Below are 19,579 nucleotides of genomic sequence, written 5' to 3'. Positions count from 1 at the left end.
TTAGACCACACTCTTAAGAAGCCAGCAGGTTGCAAGTGGGGAACCTGGGATTCATCATTTACCCAACAAACATTTACTGAGTTCCTGCTGTGTGCCTCCTCGCTCTGGAGAGGCAGCGGGGGTTCACCCTCTGGAGCCGTCCTCCTGGATCTACCAGCCTGCTGGGGGAGACGACGCCTGAGCAGCCGTGATCCTGCGGAGTGGTCGGCTTCGATGAGGGACGCTCGGGCACACCCGAAGAGGGCGCATCTGGAGAGGGCGCCAGAACCAGGCGTTGCTGGGTGGCCTTAGGGCAGAGAACGCAGCCGCGGGTGGCGAGGCAGGGGGTGGGTATGGGGAAATGAAAGGCTGAGGGAAGCTAAAACCTAGAAGGGACGGGCAAGCGGTGGGGGGCGGCGCTGGGACTGGCGAGGGAGTGGGAGGACGGGCCTTGAACCGGGGTTGCGGTACTGTGAACTCACCGAAGGGGATGGGGAGTTCCGGGGGGGGGGGGGTCGGGAACGGTGCGGGCAGCGTTGCAGAGCAGAAGGGGAGGGAATGAGGCCAGAGGCGGGGGTGCTGGGCGTAGAGGAGGGGGTGGGGCAGGACTGGTGAGCAGAGGGGTGTTGTGGGGGACAGGCCCCGCCTCGAGCCCCAGTTAGCCTCGAGCCCCGCCCGCGGCCTCTTAAAATAGAGAAACCGCCTTCGGGTAGGTAAATGGGGGCGCTGCTGACGTCAGTAAGTGGGGGCCTGTTCCATGGGCAGGAGGCGCCCATTCCCTGATGAGAGGTCCCACGTTACAAAGGGGGAAACTGAGGCTCAGAGAAGTGTAGCCACTGTCCAGGTGTTCACAGCATGTAGGTGACAGAGTAGGTATTTGAACCCAGGCAGATCCGGCTCCCCCTCCAGACCAACCCTGCACTAGCAGGCCTCCATCCAGGAAGGCTGACGGACGAGGAGGGATCGCTCAGATGGGTGAGGGCATTCTGGGCGGAGGGCGCAGCACGTGCAGAGGCCCAGAGGCGTGCAACCATATGTGCTGCATGGGGAAACTAGAAGCCATTTCTTAGCGCTAGAGCCGGGGGTGTGAGAGGGGACCATCTGCTTCCAGAGCTTCCAGCGCTGATTTTGAAGAGGTTAGATTTTCTCCCTAGGATAACTGGGAGCTATGGAAGGTGTGGGAGCAGGGGAGGACATGCCCAGATCTGAGGGCTTTGAAAGACTCCTCGAGAGCCAAAGGGGAGGGGGCTCAGAAAGGGAGGCCAGAAGCCAGGAGGCACCTGGAGTAAAGGACCAAGTAGGAGATAATGAGAATGATAAAAAATAAATAACCATAGGGGTATAAATAATGGCTCACAGTAACGGACACCTACAAATATAATCACTGTACATGCATTTAATTCTAACAGCTCGAGAGGTCAGGGCATTTATTAGCCTCATTTTTCAGAGGGGGAAATTGAGGCTCAGAGAGGGAAGGTAACAGCCAGGAAGTCAGAGAGCTGGAATTCTAACCAGTCTGGCGCCTGAGGTCGCCGAGATGTTGAGGGCCTCGGTTTGGGGCATCAGCCACACACTCCCTTAACTGGAGCCAGGTTGATGGGCCTGGAGCGCGCTGAGCCAATCAGGTGGCAGCCTGCTGGGCAGAGCCAATCAGATATCCTGGAGGCTGATCCTTCCCAAGAGGCAAAGAGTCAATTCATAATAGCTTGAAGAAGCTAGGGGACTCAAGTCAGGTGCTCATTGGCCAGTCCAGACAAAAGCGGGGGTATCCTGGCCAATCTGATCGTGGCAATGTTGGGCCTGGCACTGGCTGCGTGCTGGGAGGTCGTAAACAGGACCTGGCCTGGCCCACGGGCCACCAGTTTGTGCTGGCTGTAGGTCAGGAGAGGAGGAGGTGGCTGGTCCTTCCTGGTTTGGGTTAAGCTCAGTCTTCTGTGTAGTATTTGCAGGCGCCACTTAATGTGAGCAGTTATTACTATGGCTACTATTATTATTATTTTATCATTATTTTCATCATCTCCCACTTTCATCATTCCCACAAACGACAGAATTTTAAAACACCGGATCCCAAACAGAGCATCCAGAGGCAGAGAAGGTGGCCAGAGCCTGTGTCTGGACTTTGTCTCCACTGCTGCTCTGGAAGCTCCCTGGAAGGTCCATTCCGCATCCTCGTGGCCCAGTTCCATTTATTCTCCTCCTCCAGGAAGCCCTCCGGCTGGTGTGAGGTGGACCCTGCTGACTTCTCTCTCCCTTCGCTCCAGGGGCCGACTTCCCATGGGGCTTAGTGCCCAACGGGTTGAGTCCCACCTCCAACCTACTGTTTCCCACGAGCCTGCTGGCCCAGCCTGACGCCCCTCTCCAGGAAGCCTCTTGGCTCCCACCCACTCCAGCCCCTACTCTCCCTTTGGGTCACCCCTAATGTCTCCGGTATGGGGGTGTCCATCGTCCTGCTCTGTCTCCTCCAGACTGGGGGTTCCTCTGGTGGAGCTGAGGCTTCTGGCCGGGGGGCAGCGTCGCCCAGCCAGCCCAGCACACAGGAGGATGGCGTAAATATTATCTTTAAAGGGCGGCTCCAGGGGCTCGGGGCCCGCACCTGCCTTCGTCGAGGGGGGAGCCCCTTCCTGGGGAGCAGCCGGCGGAGGGGGCCTGAGGGCGGCAGCAGATGGCGCAGGGCCCGGAGCGTCCGGGGGCGGCACCGGGCGAGTTCCGCGGAGGCTTGGCCGGGGCTGCCGGCCTTCCCTCAGCCCTCACGCCGCTTCATATCTTCTTGGATTTTGGAAGTGAATTCACAGCTGCGGTTAAATGGGCGGTTATTACTAACTTCACAAGTCGTTCTCTTGGCTGCGGTTTACCGCAGCCTCCCGCAGCGCCAGGCCGTGAGCTCGGTGCTTGATTCCCTCCAGGACGCTATGTAACTGGGCTGTTTTCCAAATGAGGAAACTGAGGCACAGAGGGATGAAGTCGCTTGGCGGGGTTCACACAGCCCAGATGGGAGGGAGCCGCTCCGGGAACCCAGGACTGTCGGGGCTGTGGAAGAAAATGGCTGGGCTGGGGGAAGAGGGTTGTGTGCAGCTGGCACCCCTGGGTTCAGATCCCGGCTCCTCACTGTTTCACGGGTTAGTGGGGGTGGGGGAAGCTGGCATAAGGCCTCATAACAATTGGAGGAGGCAGAAGGAGACCCTTCTAAGCGGTCTATGACCACTTGCCCTGAATGGTAGTGAGCTCTCCGTCCCCAGCGGTATTCAAGCAGACAGGGAGATCTCAGGGTGGCAGGTCAGCCTTCTCCCACCTTGAATGGCTCGGTTTTCTGAGCTCAGGGTATCTGGGGTCAGGCCTCGGGGCGACGCGCTACCCCCGCACACCCTCCTCTTCCCCTACGGGGAGACCCTGCCAACCTCTTCCAGCCGCGTCGTCCTGCGCCCAGCAGCTTCCAATTGGCTCCAATTGGCTGCGTGGGCCGATGGCGTCACTGGTTGCCATAGCGAACGCCCAGCTTTGGATGTGGGCAGCACGGAGCCCACCGAGGTAAAAATAGTCGTGTGTCCTAGACGCGACCGCCTCGGTGCGTGAGTGCGTGGCGGGGGGGGGGGGGGGGGGTCCAGAGACCTGGATTCCTGGCCCTACCTCCGCCAAAAGATGTGGGCCTCCCTCAGTTTCCCCGCCTGTAAACCGGCCCCTGCTCCCGGTGCGTAGTAGACGGCTCAGTAAACGTGAATAAAATTTACCAGGTATTATGATCGTCTGTGTAGGCGCTTGCTGAGTTCAACAATAATACAAAAACAACACACAACAATAACAATATTAACGGCTGCTCGTTATTACCCCGGAACCCTCCTTATGTTATCTCCAAGTTACGGATGGGGAAACCGAGGCACAGGAGTCCCAGTCACTTGCTCAAGTTTCCACAGCCAGGAAGGGACAGATAATAGATCTGGACTGGGGTCTGAGTGTCCCCAGATTCTAAACTTGTGCTACACAGCCTTTTGAGAATTTAGAAACCCTCTTGAGCAAGCCACATTTGAGAGTGGACTCTGGGGTCACAGTGGACCCCAAGCACAGGGCTTTCTGCCCTGTTTATAGTGAAGCACCCAGAGTTCGTGCAGCAGCTTGCTGAGTTCTAGAAGAGCCTTCAATAGGGAGTTGCCAGTCAGGGCCCCCATACCCCACCTGTGCCAGGATGCAAACTTGCATGGGTTCTGCAGAGGGTGAGAGGGGAATGGTTTTCAGATCCGGGAGGGAGCAGGGTAAGGATGACTCAGGAATCTCCCTTTCCTCAACAGATTATTAGTATTTAACCACACTGACACTTCTTCACAAATATAACTAATTTGTTATTTTAAATAATGAAGTTATTTTTAATGCAATTCGAGTATGAGCTGGGCAGGGAGATAGCTTGGGAGTCCGGGGGAACTTCCAGGAGGAAGGAATGCTTGAGCTGAGACTGGAGGGATGAGCTGCAATTAACTAGCACTAGAGATGAGGGAAGGTGGTCCTGGCAGAGGACACAGCTGGTGCAAAGGCCCTGAGGCAGGGCTGAGCCCAGTGTGTGGGGCAAGCAGAAAGGAGGCATGGACTTGGAACAGGGTGAGCAAGAGGCCCACTAGGGGGCAGGGCAGGTGGGTGGAGGGCTGGGGATGTGAAGGGCTTGTCTCCTTGGGAATGACCTCTGTTTTCCTCTCATTTCAGAAGGAGCTGAGCCTGCCACGCCGGGGACGTGGGTGAGTTCACCTGGGGCTGGTGGGCGTGGTGTGGCCCGGTGGTCCTGGTGATAGGTGTTCCAGCAGCAGCCTCCTAATTGTGATTCATTTAAGAATTACAACAAAGCTTCTCACCTCGATGCTGCCCCTGGCGTTTGCAAAGCTTTTCCCAGGTGCCTCCCTTGGCCCTCACTGCAGGCTGGGCGGCCCGTGCCAGCTTGCAAATAAGGATGTTGAGGTGCCGAGCAGTTGCATCACAGGGCACCCAGCCCGGAAGGGGCACTTGTCTGGAACCCAGAGTCCAGACTATAGAATTCCAGCCAAGTGTCCCGGAACCAGCTTGCATGCCTCCCATGATGGGGAGCTCACTCTCTTTCAGGGAACGTGGGTAGAAAATCATATCCTTCAGTGTCACATTAGCATTCCTGTAGGTTGACATTTTTGTATCCCAAAAGCTCAAGGAACATTTTGTTCAAAGCCTTCACCACTTACAGATGGGGCAAGCAAAGCCCCAGAGGGGAGGGTTCAGCTCTCGCTGGCGGCCTGGAGGCATGTGAGTGCTGACACCCCCTCTTTGGGGGCTGTGGTTGCCTGAGTTGGGGTGGGAATTCTCTTGTCCCTCAGTGAAATCGCTCACTCACTTTTTTTTTGAGCGCCTACTGTGTGCCAGGCCCTCTTCCTGGCACAGAGGACATGGAGAAAAGCCTGTCAGTGCAGGCCCTTGCCCATGGAGCTCACCGCTCTCTTGGGGGCAGTGATGGTGAAGTGATGCTCTGCGGGGGAGAAGTTAGAAAGACAGACAGAGGGGGCTAGGAGGTGGTTTTAGCCCTGGAGATGTGGGGCCTCATGGAGGAGGTGACATTTGAGATCTGGAAGAGGAGGAAGAGGCCAGGGGAAAGCGCGCGGGTGGGGGGGGGGGACGGGGACGGGACGACACAACACGACACACGGCATTTTAGGCAGAGGGAACAGCATGGGCAAAGGTCTTGAGGTGCAAACCTGCTTGGCCTTGGAAGAACAGCATGGAGACGGGTAACTGGAGTGAAACGAGCACAGGGGAGTGGAGGGAGAGAAGGGGGAGGTCCTGGGGGTTGGATGCGAGTTTGAAATCCGATGGTGGGGGTGGGTCAGAGTGGCCCCCAAGCCCAGACCATCGGCTCTAGTTGGACTGGGGATAGTGCAGCTGGTGGGCAGAAGCCTGAGGGCCCCGGTAGGGGCGAGGGGCGAGGGGCTCGGACACTGCCTAGAGGGCCGGCGCTGTCTGCGGCCTTTGCCCAGGCTGGGGCAGGGTGGTGGACGGAGAATCAAATCAGTCCAACCGGGGAGGGCAAAGTCCCAGGCGGGAAGGGGACAAACACTCCCTGAGGGTTGTCTGCTTACTGTCCCCTGCGGTGTGCCTGCCTGGGTCCACCCAGGGTTTCAAGGAAGCCATCGCCAGACACAGGCAGCCCCGGGCCTTGTGGGGGGCGGGGCTCGGGACGCCCTGGGTCGAGGCGCAGGAAGGGCCTCGTGGAGGAGGCGCTGGGGGGCTGAGCGGCTGGGAGGGAGGGGCAGCCTTCCTGGCAGAGGAGCCGGCGCAGCAAAGGCCTGGAGGCGTGGCCGGGGTACCAAGGCGCGGGGTGCCGCGACCCGCGGCGGGCGGTGATGGGGCGGGGCGCGCTCGGATCCGGGGTCCCAGAGACCCCCCCGGGGCGGGGCCGGGCCATGGCGCAAGGACTCCGGCCGGCCGGGGGACAGGGCCCGCCCTTCCTTTCCGCGGCGCAGCGTGGGGCTCGCGACCCAGCGACCCAGCAGCGTGGGTGTCCCTCCCCGCGGGGGGATGGCACCCCATCTCCCGCCTCCCGCGACCCGACCCCTCCTGCGGGCTGGGCCTGCGCGCAGGTGCGGGGCTCTGAGCCCCGCCCCGAGGCGGAGAGAGCCCGCCCCCCCGCGCCCCCGGCGGCCGAGACCCCGCGCCGCGCCCGCCAGGCATGCCGGCCCGCGTCGGCGTTTGTGCGTCGGCCCGATCGCGCCACGATCGGGGCTTGGGGGCCTGAGAGGAGGCGTCAGTACTCGGCCGCGTAGACGCGGCCCCGGCCGCGGCATGAAGTCCCGCAGGGACAAGCTGCACATCCCGGCGCTGACCCTCGAGTGAGTGCTTGGCCACGGACGGGGGCGTGGGGGGGAAGAGGGGCAGGCCCACTGCCACCCTACTCCCGCGTCTCTGTTGAAGCCGCCCAGAGTCGCACCGCCGCCTCCGGGGAGCCTTCTTGGGTCGTCGATCAGGCCCCGCCCTCGAGGCGTGCGCGAGACCCAGAATCCTGGGCCCTGGGCCTTCTTCCTGAGGGAGCCGCAGCCCTGGTCGGGTCTCCGGACTCGGCCACGCGCAGGGGCCGCTGCCGGGTTCACCGTCCTCCGCCTCTTTCTTTGCAGTCTGTCCCCGAGCAGCCAGAGCCCGTCCTTGCTGAGCCCCAGCAGCCCCGGCAGCCCCGGCAGCCCCTCGCTGGGCCTGCACCCTTGGAGGTGAGTGACAGCGCCCTGGCACCCCAGAGCTTCGGGAGGCCGCGCAGACCCAGCTCCCTCCCCAAGGTACTGTGTGGACTGGTGACGTCGCCTCTCCGTGCCTCAGTTTACCCCTCCATAAAATGGCGCTGCTATCCACAGTAGAGCCATAATAGGAAAATTCCACTTTCAGCCATAACAGCAGATCACCCATCTGATGGCTCGCCAAGGCGGGGCCAGAACTTGAGCGGTAGCCCAAGGACTTCCCGAGCCAGGTGCTGGGTTCCCAGCCTGCTCAGGGCTCCCCTGCTGATGGCCTGCCCTCCCTACACCCAGCTCAGCTAGCCGGAAGGCTCCTCCCTCTGACTCAGCACCCCCCCACACAAGGCTGAGTCTGCCCTGGGAGCCCCATGACCAGGCACACTGCAGGGAGAAAAAACCCAGCTAGACTGAGTGCCAGCTGTGTACCCAGTGCCTTCTCTTCCCTCTGAAACACTGAAGGGGGTGCACTCCCTGACCCCAGTTCCCGGCTGAGGAAACTAAGGCTCAGAGAGGAGATGCCCTCTGTGGTTCAGTACATCTGGAGGCCAAGCATCAGGGCCAGCTTGGCCGCCAGAGTCTGTTGAGGGTTTGAGCCACCCTCTGTGACTGGCAGGTCACTGGAGGGAATATTCTGGGCTCCTTGCACAGCTTGAGCAAAAGTTCAGGGAGGGGACAGATGCACGTGTCAGTGATGTCTAGAATTTGATGGCCCATCAGTCATTTACACCTTAGTATGAATGAGCTGCTCAGACTCTTCCCACAGGCCCTTAATGGGGAAAAGAGAGAACAATTTGAAGCCCACACTGGGTGCTGGGCAACAGGCAGTTACCTTCATCAGGTAGGCACCTACTGTGTGCCAGGTGCTAGGGGCATAGCAATGAACAAGATGAACATGGGCTCTCAGTCAGCTCTCGGGAAGTGGGCAATGAACCGGTGAGTGGACAAACGAGGAACATTCAACAGGGATCTCTTTGGGGAGGTGATGTTTGAGCCAAGGCCTGGGCAGAGCTAGGGGAAGAGGCACTGGGCAGTGGGAACTGCATGTGCAAAGGTCCTGAGGCAGGACTGAGATTTTTAAAGTCTCTGTGGCTGCCTTGGGGGAAGAAAGGTCTTCTAGGGACAGGGGACAGGAGTGGAGGTGGCAGAGGCAGGAAGATGAGTAGGGCAACATCGGGGTAGGAGATGGTGGGTCCTGGACCAGGTTGTGGTGTCCAATAGGAGGCAGGGCCTGCTGTTGCCCCCATTTAGCAGAGGAGGAAACTGAGGCTTAAGACCACAGTGTGTTGTCTAGGGACACCTGGGAAAGAGTGTCAGCCCAGATCTGATTCTAGGTCCTTGGCTTCAACCCCAAGAGAGAACAGGCTGAGGGGAGGGACCTGTGGAGAGCAGCTGAGCCAGTTCTACCAGTAAGAAATGGAGGCCGAGTGTTCAGGGCTCTAGCAGAGGCCAGTGGGCTGCCTCACTTGCCACCAGGGGGCAGCAGAACCACATCACCTTGGGCCAGGCAAGGAAAGGGGCCCCTGCCTCCTCTGGTCCAAGCCCCCGAGGAATAAGCCTACATTTGTCCCCCAGCCTCCAAAGCCCCATGAGTCTGGCCCCCTGGGTCCGGCCCTTGAAACCCCCCTACCTCCTCCCCATCCGTCTCCCTCTTGCTCACCTTGTTCTAGCCATGTGCTTCCTGGGCTGCCAGAATGCAAGCTGATCCAGCCTCAGGGCCTTTGCACTTGCTGTCCCCTCTGCCCGGAGCTCCACTGCCTCCTTCCTTCGTTTGTCAAGTCTCCATCAAGCCCTCAGATGGGCAGCCTTCCCTGACCACCAGGCCCCAGGCCCCAGTGACATCCATTACACCCGTCCAGTTCCCTCATCTGGACCCTGTCCAGGGTGTGAGTTCCATGTTTTCTTGTGTGATTATTGGGTTGTTTTTCTCGCCCAGAGGTTTCTCACCGCTTGATGGCCAGACCTGGATCTGTCCCAGTCATCCTGTATCCTCATGTAGGGCCTGGTGTGCAGCAGGTGCCCAGTTAATGCTTGTGGCATGGAGAAATGGGCAGCAGCTGGGAGGGCTCCGCCAGTGGTGGTGGGAGTTGAAGAAGGCCCTGAGCTGGGCCCCCGTGGACAGGGGAGCGACCAAGAGGCTGTTCCTGGTGGGAACAGCATTGTCGGAGGAGTGTTGCCTCTGGGGCCTTGCATGCCAGGGATAGGAAGGATTTGGATTTTCTGCCGAGGGCACTGGGAGCCATACAGGGTATGGGGCTGGGAGGGGCATGGGCAGCGCCTGGGCAGGTGGGAAGGGCCAGGGTGGTCAAAGACGGGGTCGGGGGTGGGGGTCTGTATGCCCCCTTGGGGCTCCGCTGTTGACGCAGTCACCAGCACAAGCAGAGCGAGGCAAAGTCCGAGTCACAGACAGCGTGAGGACCCGAATCTGGGCAAGGGGTCACCCGGCACTGTGGTTTTGCTGTGAAAGCAGTGAGGAGCCGTGGAGGGTGTGAGCAGGGGAGGGGCGTGGCCTGGCGGGCAAGGGGCTGGGCTCAGCCGGCCTGTCCCGGGAGGCCTTTGCCGTGGCCACAGGCCCTCTGGATTGTCAGCTGCGGCCCTGTTGTGCAGAGGAGGAACTGAAGCCAGCGGGGCGTGGGAGAAGCTGCCGCTGGGCGTGCCAGCACAGGGGCGTAGTGGGGGGCGTGTGGGCGGTGCAGGGGCAGCCACGGTGGGATGCGGGGCAGCTCCTTTGCCAACTGTGTGAAGGAGTGTCCCCCGCACACCTGGAGGGGGGCTCGTGGGCACAGCCTGCAAGCAAATGGTGACACAAGATGTGGTGTCATCCCCACTTGGGTCCCCAGACCTGTAGGACCTCGAATTCCCCTCCTCCACAGGAGGCTCTGTCCCCTGCATGTGGCTCAGGCTGAACACCTGAGGGTGGTAGGTGACCATTCCCATCCTCATGTCCACATCTGACCCCCCAGCAGGGCCTGTCCCTTGGCCTCAAAACAGGTCCAGAATCCACCCACTTTTCTCCACAGCCACACCCTGGTCCAGGCCTCAGTGTCTCCCTCCCAGACCCTGTTACAGCCTCTCACTAGCCTCCCGCCACCTCCACTCCTGCCCCTGACAGCTCTTGTTCCCCATGGCAGACATGGGGGTGGTTTACAGACATAGGTCACACAGACCAGGTCACACCCCTCCCCTGCTCCCATGTCCTCCATGGCTCCCCATTGCTCCTACAGTAACACTGCACTTCTCCCGCAACCCACGGGGCCTGCATGCGTAGCCCTCCTGGCATCTTCCCCTCAGTCCTGCCTCAGGGCCTTTGCACGAGCTATGCCTGGGACACTCCTCCGTGGCTGGCTCCTTTTCCTTCTCAGTGTCTTGGCTGGCTGCAGTGTCACCTCCTCAGAGAGGCCTCTGGGCTGAAGTTGTCCTCTGCCAGTGTTACCGTGTTCTTTTCCTCCCTCAACTTCAGTGTTTGAAATTAACTTGTTCATTTACTTGTTTTCTGTTTACTCTCTGCCTCCCCCACCATACCGGGGGCCCTGAGGGCAGGGATTATTGGTGACCTGGTTCCCGCTGTGTCCCCAGGGTTCAGCACAAGGGCAGGCACACAGTAGGGGCTCAATCAGCATTTAGTGAGTGAATGAATGGCCAGATGTGGGTGTTTGAGCCCCGGTCTGGGGGACCTGGAGAGCATTCCTGGGGAGATACCCAGTAGGTGTCTGGGCCACAGGGCGTGGCACCTGAGAGTGAAACTGGGCATGGAGGGGACAGGGTGGGGAATCTGAGAGAGGCTTAAGAAGCAAAATCGGTGGCAAGAGGGACGGGGGCAGGGTCAGGGCTACACAGTGGGCAGCAGCACCCACTCGGTGCCTCAGTCGCTTCTTCTCAGATGCGGGGCCGGGGTCCAGCATCAGTCCTGGGCCTGTTCCCAAAGTGTCACGGGGCCTGTGAAGGGGCTGGGGCTGTCGTGAGACGAGGAAGCATTAATTCACTGCCCACCGTGTGAGACTTTGCTCCTTCGCAGTGAACACTACCGTGCCCCAGCCCTGTCCCAGGTGCTTTCTGTGCCTCGGTTCTATTCCATTTTCATGAAGGGTCACGTGTACGTAGAGAAACAGAGGCCCGGAGTTCAGCCTGATGCGAACACTCACTCACCGTTTACAGGCACTGTTGGAGGCGCCGGTCAGCCCCGTTCTCTTCCCATTTACAGTTAAGAAGACTGAGGCTTGAGAAGTGAAATCAGGCGTCTGCTTCCTGACTGTAGCCAGGCTGATGGCCTTCTCCGTCACACAGACAGGCGTGCCGGTCCAGTGCTGGGAGATGCTAGGACCCCGAGGACCCCCAGCCGAGGGAAGACAGAACCGGACAGACACTAGAGAGAGCTTCCTGGAGGAGGGGACGCTGGATTTTGCCAGGCAGGAAGGGCATTTCAAGGAGTGGAGCCAGCGTGGGTGCGGTAGCGGGAGCCGGGCCGGGCCGCTGCGTGGGTCTCGAGTGCCGCACTCAGGAGGGGTCAGCCCCGGGGAGAGAGGGGCGTCATCGGATTTACATTTGGAGGGATGGGACCCAAGTCCCGATATCCTGGTGCCGCCGACGCCCCGCCCCTCCGCCGCGGCCCTGACGACGCCCCGCCCCTCCGCCCGCGGCCCTGACGACGCCCCGCCCACTGGCCGCCACGCGGGTAGGCGGCCTCGCTTCCGCGTCGCTCGCCAGGCCCCGCCCCCGCCAGGCCCCGCCCCCGCGCTCGCCTGGGCGGGGTTCCCGGCTGCGCTCCGGGGCGCGCGCTTCTTCCTGGCCCCCCACCCCGGCCCCGCGGCGCGCCCCCCGGCCCGCTCTGCCGGGCTCCCGGGGCCGACCCCGCCGCGCAGGTTCGCGCCCCGCCGCCGCCGGCTGCGCCCACGCGCTTCCCGGGCGTTGGGCGGCGGCGGTGGCACAAAGGGAAGCAGCATGTCCGACCCCAGCTACTGGACGGCGGTGGCGGCGCCCGGCCACCGGAGCCGCCTGGCCAAGGGCGCGCTGCTGCAGCGCTCCAAGAGGTAGGGGGCCCGCGCGGGCAAAGGCGCGGCGCCCGGCCGAGCAGACACGAGTTGCCAGAAGTGCGTTCCGGCGGCGTGGCGAGGGCTACTGTGTGCGGCGTAGGAGGAAGGGGGAGCACGCTTTGGGGATCGGGGGATCCCCTGGGGTCTCAGGCACCCTCCTTTTGCCTCTCCTTACCCGGACTGGGGTGTCTGTCCGCCGGGGTCGCAGCTGCGGTGGTGACAGAGGCAGGGGGAGTTGGGACTGAGTCAGGATTCGAACCTGGGTCTCTGGGGCTAGACAGACCTGGGGAGGAGCTTCGTGGAAAAACTGAGGCTGTTCTGTCCCTAGGGCCCAGTCAGCGGAAACGTTGGTTCAGAAGCAAATATTTGCTGCAGGAGGCTGTTGCAGGTGGGATGTCAGGAGTGCACATCATGGTGTTTCCCAGTCCCAGAGCAAAGACTCTTGGAGTCTCAGTTTCCCCTTTTGAAAAGCAGAGAGGCTAAGTGAGGGCTGTGGGCTCTACCGGACCTGGGTTCAGATTCTAGCTCAGCCACTGCCCGGCTGTGTCACCTCAGGCAGTTCCTTAACCTCTCTGTGCTTGGGTATCTCATCCGTGCTGGACTGGCGCATTCTGAGAGGGGAGCCCAGGCAAAGGCTGGTCGTGGGACCAGCCGCGGAAGAACCTTGAATGCCAAGTCCAGGGCTTAGACTCTTCTCCCAGATTCTGGGGAGCCACAGAGGCCTTATGGGCACCTCAGGGATTGGGTGCAGGCAGCTGGCCTCAGGACTCTGTTTTGTGTCGTATTCTCATTCTCTGTTGTACCACACTGGTGGTTATTGAATGGGTAGGCAGCTTCTCGGGATCCTGGGCCTTCTCCAGGGAGGGCTGAGCAAATAGTCAGCGCTCATTAGATACTTAGGAAGTGAACAGATGATGCCCAGTCTCATTTCAGACCGTAGATTTGGCTGTTTTCAAGAAAGCCCCTCCTGAAAGCAGGAGAGAGGTGGCCAAATGTTTTTCCCAGATTTGGTTGGAAGTGAAAACTGATGTAGTGGGTGCGGCCTGGGCGAGAGGAGCCAGGTGAGGGCTGGGAGAGGATGTAGGACTGAGGACTGGTGGGTGGGGGTGGGGGGGTGGAGTTGGCAGGAAGTTTTGCAGGAACCTGTGGGTTTCACTTTTGCTTCTGCGCCTCAGACTAGAGGACAGTGCCTGTGGCTGGTGACATCTGTGGCCTCAGTTTCCCAGGCTGGGAAGTGGGTGCAGCTGGTCTCCTACCTCCTGGCTTGTTGGGATGGGCAAATGGTGGTGGTTTAATTCTCTGAGGAGGCACTGCCTGCGCTCCCGCCGTGCACGCCAGGGCCCGTGAGCGTGGTTGGGAGAAAAATGATGATATCTGTACCTGCGGTAGTCGCCCAGGCCTGAGGCTGAGCACTGTGTGTGGGCTTCATCGGTTCTTCCCAGCACTTTGCAACAGCCAGACTCTTGGAGAGGCAGCCACGCATGGAACCATGGACAGGTCCTCCCTGCCCGCCTTCCTTGTTGCCCTGGTCATTTGCTGACTGTGCTCTCCCCCGCCGTGGCCTGCACTGTGCCTTCTGCCTGGGACACTGTTCCTGGCCCTTCGAGGCCCGAGGTGTCATCCCCCATGCCCTGTGCAGGCAGCTCGCCCGCGGCTGAGCTGCGTTGGTGGCTGGGGCGTGTGGGCTGCTGCACTTGTCGAGCACACAGAGCGGTTGCTGGGCGACTGCCGGGGCGGGGGGGGGTGGATTGTGTCTCTCCTGACTTCCTCTGCCAGGGCAGGGGCTGGGGCTAGGGTGCAGGTGGGAGAGGCTGGGCAAGGGTGGGAGTGGCCTGGGCCAGGGGTCTGGCAGCCAGAAGAGCTGGGATGGAGGGAGGAAAATGTGTGGGCAGGAGTTTGGAACAGGAAGGACAGGACTCAACTGTGAAGGATGTTGACTTTAGAGCTTTTAAGGGTGAGACTGGCATTTTAGGGGGATCTTGGGGAGGTAGGTTGCCGAGAGATTCGGTCAGTGGCCCTGGGAGAGGGGGCATGGAATGGAGTGGGGGCCTGCCCCACCCCCGCAGTGGGCTCGAGGGTCCTCTCCATCCTCTGCATCACTTGCCAGTGCTCCGGGCAGCGGCCCTGAGTGGGCAGAGGTGTGAGGGTGGAACGGAGAACACAGCAGCCTGAGAAGGTGGGCGGGGGCTGCTGGCTGAGTGCAGTGTCCACCAGGAGGCCGAAGCACTTCGTGCCACCACTGATGGTCACAATGAGAGCAGTAGTCTTAATGATAGATAATATTTGTCAAATTTGACACCCCGCTGGGCCTTGAAGCCTGGGCTGAGGGCTGTGGGGGAGTCCAGTGGGGAGCAGAGTGGGAGGAGTCGTAGCCCACCGCCCGTCTGCCCCAAAGCCGTGCATGTGCTGCGGCCTGGGCACGCGGTCCTCTGCGCCCGGGGCCTGGGCACGCGGTCCTCTGCGCCCGGGGCCTGGGCCGGCGCCTGACCTTGTCCCCCCCTCGCCCACAGCTGCCGCAGCGGGAACCGCAAGAGCCTGGTGGTGGGAACGCCTTCACCGACCCTTTCCCGGCCCCTCTCACCTCTGTCGGTCCCCACTGGTGAGCGCCAAGGCAGGCGGGTGGGCACAGCGTCCTGTCTCCACTCCCGCTGACCCGGCTTCCCCGCCTCTTCCTCAGCAGGCAGCAGCCCCCTGGATAGTCCCCGGACCTTCTCAGCTGCGTCTGCCGTCAGCTTCCCCTTTGCCCGGAGGTGAGTGGGCCCTGGCTGTGGGAGATGGCATCGGCAGCACTGGTGAGGGGCCAGGCATGCGCTTGGTGGCTGGACCTGCCTCCTCATTCGCCTTCTCCCCTCCCCGGCCCCTGCCCTGCGGTGGTCTCTCCCTCTGGCTTCCGCCTCTGGCACACGCATGGCCTTCCGCAGCCACGTCCCGCACACGGACAGGTAATTTCTACGAGTCCCTGGGAGGAGGAGGGCGGCGCGGCTGGTCCAAGAATCTTTAATTCACTAAAAATCATGAATTCACTTAACAAGAGCTGGTGGAGGACCTGTTGTGTGCCAGGCATTTAAATGTCACTTATTCATTCAACAACATCTTTTGAGCGCCTGCTGTGTGCCGTGCCCTATGCTGGGGGCCTAGGAATGGGAGGCTGGACTTTGGCCCTCAGGGAGTCCTCTCTGGTGGGGACAGCCAGCATGTACTTTAGCAGCTGCAGCTCAGAGAGATCACAGCTTTGATGGGGGATGCCCTGCAGCTGGAGTCAGGGAGGACTTCCCGGAGGAGGCGTCTGAAGGACGAGGAGAAAACATGTAGTGGACTTGCTCACCCAGAATCCCTGTCCTTGGCTTTATAGAAGGTCTTTTGTCCAACGGGGCCACAATCAGCCCACCCCAGTGTCCACCCTCGGTCCTCACACACCGCAGGGGCTATGCCTTCTTTCCAACCCTTCTGGTTCTTCTCTCTAGGGCTGACGGCAGAAGATGGTCCCTCGCATCCCTCCCGTCTTCTGGCTATGGAACCAACACGCCCAGCTCCACCGTCTCGGTACCCACAGTCCCAAGTTGGCGGGCAGAAAGGCGGGTGCGAGGTGGTGGTGGTGGGGGGGTGTGTCTTTGGTTTTTTTCAAGGTGTCTGATAGTCGTCCAGTTAGCAAACATCCCCATTCTGGGCAATGTGGGGGTCCCTGAGAGGACCTAGCCTAGCCCCCAAGGAGCCCCTAGTCTGGGGTATACAGATATCTCCAGCCTGTGGGATCAGGGCCTGACGAGAGGGGGTCTGCCAAGGGAGCAGGCAGGGAGGGCTTCCTGGAGGAGGGGGCATCAGAGCTGGGGTTTTGAGGGCTGCATAGGAGCCAGGCAGGAGAGTGCTACTGTCTGATGACCAGCAGGCAGCCTGGGCCTTGAAGGGTAATGCTGGGGTCCTGGCTGTGGCGCTGACCATGGCCCTGATACCCTCCTGCTAGTCGAGCTCATCCTCCCGGGAACGCCTCCACCAGCTTCCTTTCCAACCGACACCAGACGAACTGTGTTTCCTGTCCAAGCATTTCCGCAGCTCAGAGAGCATGGCTGACGAGGAGGGCGGCCACCGCTCACCCCGCCTTCGCCCCCGCTCCCGCAGCCTCAGGTGGGCCTCGACCTCTGGCCCCAGCCCCAGCCCCTCCCTGGGTTGTCTTTGGGACCTCCACCTCTGTCCCTGACCCGGCCCGAGGCTGGCCTCTGGCCCTTGGTCCTCAGCCCTGGCCCAGCCCCCTCCCCTGGGCTGGGTTTCAGGTCCCATGTCACAAGACGACCACCCCCCTCCCCAGCCCGGGACGCACGACGGGGACCTTCGACAACGAGATCGTCATGATGAATCACGTGTACCGGGAGAGATTCCCCAAGGTGGGCGGCGCCCGGCGCTGGGCTGGCCCAACTCCCCTCCACGTTGCTGTCCCTCTCTGTCCTCTTGGCTGTGTCCCTCCTCCGTCGTTCTGTCCACTTCTGTCTGTCTCTGTCTCAAGCCCCCTGGTCTGCGCATGTTGCTCTCCCCCCGATTGTCCAACCCCACGGGCCCCATCATCACCTCCCCTCTCCCTCCCCAGCTGTCTCTCCCGTCCCCCTCTGCGCATGTCGCTCCCCAGCCCTGTCCAGTGACCAGGTCGTCGCGTCCTCTCTCACCCTGCCCAGGCCACGGCGCAGATGGAGGGCCGCCTGCGGGACTTCCTTGCTTCCTTCTCGCCCGGCGCCCGGCTGGCACTGGCTGACGGCGTCCTGGGCTTCATCCACCACCAGATCATCGAGCTGGCCCGCGACTGCCTGGCCAAGTCAGGCGAGGCGCTTGTCACCTCTCGCTACTTCCTGGAGATGCAGGAGAAGCTGGAGAGGCTGCTGCAGGATGTGCGTGGGTACTCGGGCGGGGCCCCGGGGGGGACCGGGCAGGACCACAGGCCTGCGGGTGACGCGCCACCCACCTGCCCCCAGGCCCACGAGCGCTCGGACAGCGAGGAGGTCGGCTTCATCGTCCAGCTGGTCCGGAAGCTGCTGATCATCATCTCGCGGCCAGCCAGGCTCCTGGAGTGCCTGGTGCGTGTTTTCACGTGTGGCCGGGTGCAGGGTCCTGGCAGAGCTGAGGTCGGGTCCCAGATGGTCCTCCTGGGATAGAAGAGACAGTTCCCATTGCGTAGGATTTTGAGAGGGACACGGCATGTCGCCAGGCTGGGGTGGGCTTCCTGGAGAGGGGGCCAAGAGCTGAGACCTAGGAGACAAGTTGAAGCCCCTGGTGAGGGTGCTCCAGGCAGAGGGAATGGCATGTGCAAAGGCCCTGAGGTGGGACCAAGGCCTGACTGACCAACCCCTCTGCAACCCCAGGAGTTTGATCCTGAGGAGTTTTACCACCTGCTGGAGGCTGCTGAGGGCCAGGCCCGCGAGGACCAGGGCATCAAGACCGACCTGCCGCGGTACATCATTGGGCAGCTGGGCCTGGCAAAGGACCCCCTCGAGGGTAAGCTGGGGTAGGGCGGGAGGTGAAAAGAGGAAACCGAAGAGGGGCTGGGGTGGAGCCGGGATTCCAACCCAGGCCCATGCAACTCCAGAGCCGCCATACTGTCCTTCGTCTCTCTGCGGCCCTGCTCTCAGCCGCCTGGGGGCCCGCTGTGGGGCGAGTGCCAGGGATTCTGGGGTCAGGTGGCCGTGAGTCAGACGCCCTGACCTGCCAGGGCCTTGGAGCCTCGTGTCCTCAAATACCAAGTCGACGTGGGCCAGGACACCAAGGGCCCGCCGTTAGCACTGGCCTCCACGTGGTCCTGCACGTTCGCAGAGCACTGTCCCCATTTCATGTGACTGTGGCCCAGGGGGGACTCGGAGTGGGCCAGGGCAGCCCGTGGGCGCGGCCAGCCTGGTCAGGAGCTTGCCACACAGCCGGGACAGGGGCACTGAGCTGGAGCTTGAGGGCACCGGGCCAGTCCGGGGAGGCTCTGGGAGGAGGTGGTGTGCACACTGGGGCCTGGAGGATGGGGGGACCAGGTGCAGATCTGGGGGACGGGGACAGCAGAGGCCTGAGGCAAGGCCGCGGGCGGGGGTGTGGCTGGAGCTGGCAGGGAGGACTCCAGGGCCTAGCCACGCTGCCAGTGTCCGTCGGGCGTCATTGCTGTGTTGACCCGGGGACCGGGCTGCAGCTGCCCCCATTTAAAGCTGGAGGGACTGAGGCTCTGGGCGGATGAGGTTGAGCAGGGTTCAGACCCAGCCATGCTGAGACCGGACCACTTGTGGACTAGCCATGTGGCCGCCACCGTCCTCCTGTCTGTTCAGTGAAGATAGTGCAGGTGGCACTGTGGGTGGCCCAGGTATTAGTGGAGGCGGGAGGTGGCCAGACAGGTGGCAGCTGAGACCGTGGGGGCAGACCCTCTGCCTGGCACCCTGGGGGCCACTGAGGGTGGAGGGGACCCTCAGTCCTGAGACTCCACCACCCCACTCCAGCCCTGCTCTGTGACCACAAGACACTGTCTTCATTGCCACCATCATGGCTTACGTTCACTGGCCACTCACTCGGGGCCACCCCTCTGTCAAGCTCTGGGGCCGGAAAATAAGGGGGCTTCTCCGGGCTGTGCCCTGAGCTGAGGAGGATGTTAGGAGCCAAGACCCAGAGGGCCTGCGTCACAGCCCATGTTCACAGGCCCAGGGCTCAGAGCCAGGATGACGGCTGAGCATTCTGGAACCTGGGCTTCCCACTAGCCCTTCTAGAATGTTCCTCAGTTGTTGCTCGGTCCAGCCTCCTGGGTTTGGCAGAGACCTGGACACAGTAGGGACTCAATGACAGTGTCATGGGAGCTGGTCAAGGGAGCACTGCGTCCCCAGCCCAGGATGGGCCCTGGAGGCCTCTGGAAATCTCTGGGTGATGGCGGGGCAGGGCATGGAGGTTCCATTCAAGGCTCCTCCCACATCTTGCAGAAATGGTGCCTCTGAGTCACCTCGATGATGGAGGACAGCCACCAGCCCCCGAGTGCCCGGAGGTAAGTCGCCGAGCTTTGGTGCCTCCACCTGTCTTGTTCTTTTCAGTGTAGACCAGGCGGCCATGGGAGGGGCTGGGTTTGCTGAGGTTTTGCATATAGTAGGTGCTTAACAAATGCCTGTGACTTTGGGGAGAAGGTGGGGGCAAGTGAGACTGCCCTGCTGTGGAGGTTGGGCAGGGCAGGGCTGGAGGGGGCGCTGGAAAGGGGAGTTTTGGAGGATGTGTAGGAGTTTTGTGGAAGGAAGATGCAGCTTGGGCAAAAACTCAGAAACTCAGAAGCTGAGTTTGAGAACTTTGGAGGGAGGAAGAAGCATCGGGCGCCAGGACCAGCGGTTGGGACTAGGGGGCAGGAGGAGCCGGACCCGCTCT

General features: G+C 61.5%; 1 protein-coding gene across 23 annotated transcripts in view; it reads left to right on the top strand.

The window, feature by feature from the left end:
* Positions 1 to 19,579, top strand: part of MAST3 (microtubule associated serine/threonine kinase 3) — a 35,635-nt gene that overhangs the window by 913 nt on the left and 15,143 nt on the right. For 3 of the 23 annotated variants that reach the window (XR_015555137.1, XM_087443535.1, XM_087443534.1), the window contains exons 1-12: positions 12,016 to 12,223; positions 12,555 to 12,614; positions 14,737 to 14,825; positions 14,904 to 14,976; positions 15,148 to 15,168; positions 15,691 to 15,769; positions 16,188 to 16,348; positions 16,530 to 16,605; positions 16,891 to 17,100; positions 17,185 to 17,286; positions 17,572 to 17,704; positions 19,150 to 19,211. Coding sequence is in view for 21 of the 23 variants with exons in the window: in XM_087443535.1 (XP_087299661.1) it covers positions 12,135 to 12,223; positions 12,555 to 12,614; positions 14,737 to 14,825; positions 14,904 to 14,976; positions 15,148 to 15,168; positions 15,691 to 15,769; positions 16,188 to 16,348; positions 16,530 to 16,605; positions 16,891 to 17,100; positions 17,185 to 17,286; positions 17,572 to 17,704; positions 19,150 to 19,211 (1,155 nt within the window). In the remaining 2 variants the exon portion in view is untranslated. Of the gene's footprint in view, positions 1 to 4,665; positions 4,698 to 6,723; positions 6,807 to 7,088; positions 7,179 to 7,699; positions 7,732 to 7,962; positions 8,038 to 9,507; positions 9,520 to 12,013; positions 12,224 to 12,554; positions 12,615 to 14,736; positions 14,826 to 14,903; positions 14,977 to 15,147; positions 15,169 to 15,690; positions 15,770 to 16,187; positions 16,349 to 16,529; positions 16,606 to 16,890; positions 17,101 to 17,184; positions 17,287 to 17,571; positions 17,705 to 19,149; positions 19,212 to 19,579 lie in introns of those variants that run through there. The other 20 variants (XR_015555136.1, XM_087443527.1, XM_087443543.1 and 17 more) reach the window with 19 other exon arrangements.

Source organism: Ceratotherium simum, chromosome 18 (genome assembly GCF_057802395.1).
Source record: "Ceratotherium simum simum isolate JZ-2026a chromosome 18, ASM5780239v1, whole genome shotgun sequence".
Taxonomy (NCBI): Eukaryota; Metazoa; Chordata; class Mammalia; order Perissodactyla; family Rhinocerotidae; genus Ceratotherium; species Ceratotherium simum.
Note: the sequence above shows the minus strand (reverse complement) of the source record. Positions and strands in the feature narration are given on the sequence as shown.